The 10000-nt window shown below is 33.4% G+C and overlaps 1 protein-coding gene across 1 annotated transcript in view; it reads right to left on the bottom strand.

The window, feature by feature from the left end:
- Positions 1 to 10000, bottom strand: part of LOC125030956 (chromatin-remodeling complex ATPase chain Iswi-like) — a 42247-nt gene that overhangs the window by 17648 nt on the left and 14599 nt on the right. The window contains exons 7-8 of the mRNA XM_047621376.1: positions 7974 to 8006; positions 2653 to 2685 (exon numbers count right to left, since the gene is read on the bottom strand). Coding sequence (XP_047477332.1) covers positions 2653 to 2685; positions 7974 to 8006 — 66 coding nt within the window. The remainder of the gene's footprint in view (positions 1 to 2652; positions 2686 to 7973; positions 8007 to 10000) is intronic.

The raw sequence follows: 10000 nt of genomic DNA, 5'->3' as shown, positions 1-10000 counted from the left end.
TAAATATATATAAGTATATATAAATATGTAAATATATTTATGTAAATTTATATATAAACATTTCATATATATCAATATATATATAATATATATAAGCATTTATATGTATGTAGACATATGTGTATCTATATGTATATAAACAATATATATAATATATATATAAGCATTTATATGTATGTACACTATGTATATATATGTATATATATAATTATATATACATTTATATATGCATATCTCCACATATATATTCATATATTTCTATATATGTATATATATATGTATATATACATATATGTATACATATATTTTCTTATTTAAATATAATATATATACATACATATGTGCATATATACTTATGAATATATATTTCAATATACATACATATATATATACATATATATATATTTATACAATTATATACAGAATTTATGTGTGTACAAATATAAATGTATACAAATACATAAATATATACTTAAATATGTATATATATGTATATATACGTATATATACATATATAAATATATATAAACATTCATATATATATATATACATATATATATATATATACATAAATATATATACATAAAATATATAAACATATATATATACATCTTTACATAAATCTATATAAATATAAATCTATTTAAAAATATATAAATATATCTATATTGATTTCCATATATACATATATATGTATGCATATAAATAAATATCTGTACAAATATATACATAAACCTGTATACATTTATATACAGATATATCTATAATATATATAATGTATATAGATATATATATAATATATAATATATACATACATATAAATATATATAAATTATACAATACATATATATATAATATACATATATAAATTATACAATACATATATATATATAATATACATATATAAATAACATTATATATATGCATAATTAATATATATACAAATATATAAAATATTCAATATATATAATATATATAATATATATAAAAATACATACATATAAAATATATAATACATATATAATATATATGTATGTATGTAATATATAATATATAATGTATAATGTATAATGTATAATGTATAATGTATAATGTATAATGTATAATGTATAATGTATAATGTATAATGTATAATGTATAATGTATAATATATAATATATAATATACAATATACAATATACAATATACAATATACAATATAAAATATACAATATATAATATATATTATATAATATGTAATATGTAATATGTAATATGTAATATGTAATATGTAATATGTAATATTCATAATATTTATTGATATAAATACATAATATATACAATATATATAATATATATTATATTTATAATATACATAAATATAATATATATATGTAAATATAATATAAATATACACACTTATAATGTAATATATATAATTATATTATATACATACATATTTATACATTTACATTATATTTTATATATATATACATATATATACATATATAAAATTTTATACACATATTATATTATATTTATACATATACATTATATTTTACATATATATATAAAATATAATAAAAATAATATATATACACATATATACATATATACATCATATACTATATAATACATTTATTATATATTGATAAATAATAAATATAGATACATATAAAATATAGAGAATATGTATATTATATATATATGTACATATATATACACAATATATATGTATAATATATATATATATATATAGGTATACATACTATATGTATATATAATATATATAATCATGTAAGTATAATACATATATATATACATATACATTTTACTGATATAATTATGTATATACATATATATATCATTATACATGTTTAATAATATATATGTATATATGTATATATGTATATATGTATATATATGTATATATATATATATCATTACACATGCAGTGTAAAATATATATATACATATATATATATATATATATTATACATACATATAGTGTATATATATATTATACATACATATAGTGTGTGTGTGTGTGTGTGTGTGTGTGTGTGTGTGTGTGTGTGTGTGTGTGTGTGTGTGTATGTGTATGTGTATGTGTATGTGTATGTGTATGTGTATGTGTATGTGTATGTGTCTGTCTGTCTGTCTGTCTGTCTGTATGTGTGTATGTGTGTGTGTATGTATCTGTATATGTACATATGGATGGATACATGCATGGATGGATGGAGATGGAGATGGAGATGGAGTTGGAGATGGATGTGGACGTGGGTGAGTGCACTTTTATGTATGAATTTATATATATATATTCTATTTGTATTACATATATGCAAATATACATACATACCTACAAACATATATATCTAGCATACATATTTCCACACTCTACCATAACCACATTACATAATAAGGGCTTTTGCGAGATGACATTATCATACACCACAGTTCCAGTGGATGCAAGATCTTGATCCCTTTCCACCACCATGTCTACAATACACATGCTCCTGGATAGAGCCCTTCTGGCCAAGCCAAGAAGAGGAGGAAACAACAACAACGAAGAGGAGGCAGAAGAGATGGTAACTGGGGGGAACAAGTCCATTTTCTACCTGTTTACAGAGAAAGAAAGAGAGATAGAGAGAGAAAAAAGGTGAGATCACTTACTCGGCAGCTGAGAGGGTAAACTTCTTCGCGATGCTAGAAAGAAAAAAAAAAAGAAATCCATAATCTAGACACATGCTCGTCATCAAATGGGATAGCTGTACGAGTGGCAATACGCCACAGAGTGTGGAGCGGGAAGTTTGGCTTGATGTCACAGACTCACACTCAGAGATTTCTGTTAACTCCACAGTCACTGGTTAAGTAATTATTTTGGTTGGCAGGGAGAATTACAAGATCTCCAACCCCATAATAAGTCAAGCAACCCCATACCCTGAGGGAACCTTTGTTTTCCCATCTCTACATAATACTGCAGGTGTGCACCCTTCTTCCACTGATGCTAGTCACAGTAAAAGCATACTTCACCAGGTTCCACTCCTGATATTTTTGCCATAGGAGATGAACTTCTTTTTCTGAACACTGCTGCACAGTGGTTTATTAAAAAAATTCTGGAAATTCAGATCATTGTGGACACATTTCTGTATGCAGACCAGAGATGCATTTCCAAGGAGTTGCGTTTCTTTTCGCTTGAGTTGTGAAGCTGTCACCAAAATATTACCCTTCCCCTGTCTTATGATTTTCTGGGTCTGTGGAAAGGTTAACTACCACGCTTGCACCCTGGACTTGCACTCCCATTTGTGAGAATATACCCCTAAAGTGACTGGGATACCTTTACAGGGCATCCATTACTACAATATCTTATGGCCATCATAAGTTACAAGTTAATGGGCAAAAGAATATCAATAAAGGAAAAAAAGTGGTCACTTGAATTCATCAGTAATAACCGCCCTTACTGAAAGCTGGTGGGTTACTAATGATGCATCAGACCCCTCCACTACTAATATTTTCTGCCAAGACTGTTATAAATACATAGATATACATATGTATATATACATATATATAAATATATACATATATATATATATATATATATGTGTGTGTGTGTATATATGTGTGTATATATATACATATAACACAAACAAATATATATAAATAAATGTATAAATATATATATACATATATATTTAAACAAATATAATACACACATATACAAATATTTATAAATAGATATATAGAAATATATACATATAAAAACAAATATATATATAAATAAATATATAAATATATATATAATCTATCTATATAACCTATCTACAAATAATCTATATATACAATCTATATAATCTATGTATCTACATGTATACATCAAGTGTACATGTATATATACATATACATGTTTACATGTATATATACACACATGTGCATATCAAAGTATACATTTATACATGTATATTTGCTTGTATGTATATATGATGTATATATGTATATGTATGTATAAATGTATGTATGTATTGTGTATGCACATTTGTATATATGCATTATGTGTGTATGTACATTTGTATATATGTATTATGTGTTTATGTACATTTGTATATATGTATGCATTTGAATGCTTATGTGAATACATGTGTATGCATAAATGTATATTTGTATGTATACAAATATATATGAATGTATGTATGCATATATGTATTTATTTATGTATGTATGTATGTATGTATGCATATATGTATTTATGTATGTATGTATGCATGTATATGTATGTGTGTGTATTTTAATGCATCTGTATGCATGCATGTATATATATTTATATGCATGCATATGTGTATATATGCCTTTAAGTATGTATATATGTATGCATGAATGCATGTATGTATGCATGCATGAATGCATGTATGTATGTATGCATGTATGCATGTATGTATGCATGCATGAATGCATGTATGTATGCATGCATGAATGCATGTATGAATGCATATATGCATGTATGCATGCATGTATGTATGCATGCATGTATATATGCATGGATGTATATATGCATCCATGAATGTATGTATGTATGTATGTATACATACATGCATCTCTACATGCATGCATATATGGCTAAAGATACAAGCCTAAAATATACATGTATATTATATGTATCTATACATGTATGGATGTATCTATGCATGCATACATGTATATGTATCTATACATGTATGGATGTATCTATGCATGCATACATGTATATGTATCTATACATGTATGGATGTATCTATGCATGCATGCATACATGTATATGTATCTATACATGTATGGATGTATCTATGCATGCATGCATGCATGTATGTATGCATGCATGCATGTATGTATGCATGCATGCATGCATGTATTTATGCATGCATGTATGCATGCATATATGTATGCATGCATGCATTTATGCATGCATGTATTTATGCATGCATGTATGTATGCATGCATGCATGTATTTATACATGTATGCATGCATATATGTATGCATGCATGCATTTATGCATGTATGTATGCATGCATGCATTTATACATGTATGTATGTATGCATGCATGTATGTATGCATGCATGCATTTATACATGTATGTATGCATGCATGTATGTATGCATGCATGCATGCATTTATACATGTATGTATGCATGCATGTATGTATGCATGCATGCATTTATACATGTATGTATGTATGTATGCATGCATGTATGTATGCATGCATGCATTTATACATGTATGTATGTATGTATGCATGCATGTATGTATGCATGCATGCATTTATACATGTATGTATATATGTATGCATGCATGCATTTATACATGTATGTATGTATGTATGCATGCATGCATTTATACATGTATGTATGTATGTATGCATGCATGCATTTATACATGTATGTATGTATGTATGCATGCATGCATTTATACATGTATGTATGTATGCATGCATGCATTTATACATGTATGTATGTATGCATGCATGCATTTATACATGTATGTATGTATGCATGCATGCATTTATACATGTATGTATGTATGCATGCATGTATTTATACATGTATGTATGTATGTATGCATGCATGTATTTACACATGTATGTATGTATGCATGCATGTATTTATACATGTATTTATGCATGTATGTATGCATGCATGTATTTATGCATGCATGTATGCATGCATGTATTTATGCATGCATGTATGCATGCATGTATTTATGCATGCATGTATGCATGCATGTATGTATGCATGCATGTATGTATGTATGCATGCATGTATGCATGCATGTATGCATGCATGTATGCATGCATGTATGTATGCATGCATGTATGCATGCATGTATGTATGCATGCATGTATGCATGCATGTATGTATGCATGCATGTATTTATGCATGCATGTATGTATGCATGTATGTATGCATGCATGTATGTATGCATGTATGTATGCATGTATGTATGCATGTATGTATGCATACATGCATGTATGTATGCATGTATGTATGCATACATGCATGCATACATGCATGTATGTATGCATGTATGTATGCATACATGCATGTATGTATGCATACATGCATGTATGTATGCATGTATGTATGCATGTATGCATATATGCATGTATGTATGCATGTATGCATACATGCATGTATGTATGCATGTATGTATGCATGTATGCATACATGCATGTATGTATGCATGTATGTATGCATACATGCATGTATGCATACATGCATGTGTATGCATGCATGCATGCATGTATGCATACATGCATGTATGCATACATGCATGTATGCATACATGCATGTATGTATGCATGTATGTATGCATTATGCATGGTATGTATGCATACATGCATGTATGCATACATGCATGTATGTCATCATGTATGTATGCATACATGCATGTATGTATGCATGTATGTATGCATACATGCATGTATGTATGTGTGCATGCATGTGATGTTGTATGCATGCATGCATTGTATGTATGTGTGCATGCATTGCATGCATGTATGTATGTAGTGTGCATGTAGTGCATGCATGTATGTATGTGTGCATGCATGATTGCATGTATGTAGTGCATGCATGATGTATGTATGTGATGCATGCATGCATGATATGTTATGTGTGCATGATGCATGTAGATGTCATGATGATGGTATGTATCATGCATGTATGTATGTGTGCATGCATGCATGTATGTATGTTCGCATGCATGCATGTATGTATGTGTGCATGCATGCATGTATGTATGTGTGCATGCATGCATGTATGTATGTGCATGCATGCATGTATGTATGTGTGCATGCATGTATGTATGTGTGCATGCATGTATGTATGTGTGCATGCATGTATGTATGTGTGCATGCATGCATGTATGTATGTGTGCATGCATGTATGTATGTGTGCATGCATGTATGTATGTGTGCATGCATGTATGTATGTGTGCATGCATGTATGTATGTATGTATCTATGCATGTATGTATCTATGCATGTATGTATGTATCTATGCATGTATGTATATATCTATGCATGTATGTATGTATCTATGCATGTATATATGTATGCATGCATGCATATATGTATGTATGCATGTATGCGTGTATGTATGCATGTATGCATATATGTATGTATGCATGCATATATGTATGTATGCATATATGTATGTATGCATGTATGTATGCATGTATTAATATATGTATGTATGCATGTATGCATATATGTATGTATGCATGTATGTATGTATATATGTATGCATGTATGTATGTATATATGTAAGCATGTCTGTATCTATTTATGTACATATGTATGTATGTATGTATGTATGTATGTATGTATGTAAGCATGTCTGTATCTATATATGTACATATGTACACATGTATGTATGTACGGATGGATGGATGGATGGATGGATGGATGGATGGATGGATGGATGGATGGATGGATGGATGGATGGATGGATGGATGGATGGATGGATGGGTGTGTGTGTATGTGTATGTGTGTGTGTCTGTGTGTGTGTGTGTGTGTGTGTGTGTGTGTGTGTGTGTGTGTGTGTGTGTGTGTGTGTGTGTGTGTGTGTGTGTGTGTGCACTTGCATGTATGAATTTATATCTATATATATATATAGTCTACGTGTATTACATATATGCAAATATACATACATACCTACAAACATATATATCTAGCATACATATTTCCACACTCTACCATAACCACATTACATAATAAGGGCTTTTGCGAGATGACATTATCATACACCACCGTTACAGTGGATGCAAGATCTTGATCCCTTTCCACCACCATGTCTACAATACACATGCTCCTGGATAGAGCCCTTCTGGCCAAGCCAAGAAGAGGAGGAAACAACAACAACGAAGAGAAGGCAGAAGAGATGGTAACTGGGGGGAACAAGTCCATTTTCTACCTGTTTACAGAGAAAGAAAGAGAGATAGAGAGAGAAAAAAGGTGAGATCACTTACTCGGCAGCTGAGAGGGTAAACTTCTTCTCGATGCTAGAAAGAAAAAAAAAAGAAATCCATAATCTACACACACGCTTGTCATCAAACGGGATAGCTGTACGAGTGGCAATGCACCACAGAGTGTGGAGCAGGACATTCAGCTTAATGTCACAGACTCACACTCAGAGATTTCTGTTAACTCCACAGTCACTGGTTAAGTAATTATTTTGGTTGGCAGGGAGAATTACAAGATCTCCAACCCCATAATAAGTCAAGCAACCCCATACTCTGAGGGAACCTTTGTTTTCCCATCTCTACATAATACTGCAGGTGTGCACCCTTCTTCCACTGATGCTAGTCACAGCAAAAGCATACTTCACCGTGTTCCACTCCTGATATTTTTGCCAAAGGAGATGAACTTCTTTTTCTGAACACTACTGAGCAGTGGTTTATTTTAAAAATTCTAGAAATTCAGATCATCATGGACACATTTCTGTATGCAGACCAAGAGTTGTTTCTTTTCGCTTGGTTTGTGAAGCTGTCACCAAAATATTACCCTTCCCCTGCCGGAAGGAGGAAGAAGCCCGCCGAAAGGATGAAGAAGCCCGCCGGAAGGAGGAAGAAGCCCGCCGGAAGGAGGAATGAATCCGCCGAAGGAGGAAGAAGCCGCCGAAGAGCAGAAAGAAGCCCGCGTGAAGGACAAAAGCCCGCCGGAAGGAGGAAGAAGCCCGCCGAAAGGAGGAAGAAGCCCGCCGGAAGGAGGAAGAAGCCCGCCGAAGGAGGAAGAAGCCCGCCGAAGGAGATGAAGCCCGCCGGAAGGAGGAAGAAGCCGCCGAAGGAGGAAGAAGCCCGCCGAAAGGAGGAAGAAGCCCGCCGAAAGGAGGAAGAAGCCCGCCGGAAGGAGGAAGAAGCCCGCCGGAAGGAGGAAGAAGCCCGCCGAAAGGAGGAAGAAGCCCGCCGGAAGGAGGAAGAAGCCCGCCGGAAGGAGGAAGAAGCCCGCCGGAAGGAGGAAGAAGCCCGCCGAAAGGAGGAAGAAGCCCGCCGAAAGGAGGATGAAGTCCGCCGGAAGGAGGAAGAAGCCCGCCGGAAGGAGGAAGAAGCCCGCCGAATGGAGGAAGAAGCCCGCCGGAAGGAGGATGAATCCCGCCGGAAGGAGGAAGACGCACGCAGGAACGAGGAGTCTGCTCGTTTTCAGGAGCTGATCCTTCGCCTCACCCCCCAGCAACCTGCGAGTTCGCCAGTGAGCAGTTCTGCCGCGTCCACTGCTTCTCATACTCCGCCGACCCCGAAGGCAACAATACAGCCTCCGAAAGCATTAACAGCAGATGCGAGTCCCCAACAGTTTCGAGAATGGAAGTGCGAATGGTCCGATTATGCTGTGATGGTGGATCTCCTCAACCTGCCGTTATCAAAGCAGCATATGCAGCTACGCATGTGCCTTACCTCTGAGATGCGACGGGTGCTGGAGCACAAGTTGGACGTGCCCGCAGACCCAACATGCTCAGTGGACGATGTCTTGACAAAGCTCGAACCGCATATCAAAAATGTAAGTAATGAGGCACTGCGACGGAAGGCCTTCTCCGAGTGCAAGCAAGCAGACGGCGAGAGCTTCGATGACTTTTGGATACGGCTAAATATCTTGTCACAGGAGATAGACCTTTGCAAGGCACAGGACCAAGCATGCTGTGAGCAGTGGAAGAAACACGGCATTCAAATGGGTATACGAGATGAGGAACTTACCCAGAGCTCATTGAAATGGACTGCTCAGCGACGTTGCAGGATGTTTTGGAGAAATGCAGGTCTCATGAATCGACAAAGACTGCATCATCTGCTTTGAAGGACACAGTTTCTTCACGTGCTGTTTCTCAATATAAAAGGGAGAAAAAGGCTGCCCTGAAGCAGAAGTCCAAGATGAGGCCTGGCTCACCTCTGCCGAATAAGGCCTGCAACTGCTGTGGTCGTCAACATGAAAAAGGTTTGTGCAGGGCCACCACTTCCATATGTCGTGCTTGTGGTAAGAAAGGCCATTGGGCTACTGCTTCAAAGTG

Source organism: Penaeus chinensis, chromosome 12, assembly GCF_019202785.1.
Source record: "Penaeus chinensis breed Huanghai No. 1 chromosome 12, ASM1920278v2, whole genome shotgun sequence".
In the NCBI taxonomy this organism is placed as follows: domain Eukaryota; kingdom Metazoa; phylum Arthropoda; class Malacostraca; order Decapoda; family Penaeidae; genus Penaeus; species Penaeus chinensis.
The sequence above is the reverse complement of the archived record's forward strand: the minus strand, read 5'-3'. Positions and strand labels throughout refer to the sequence as shown.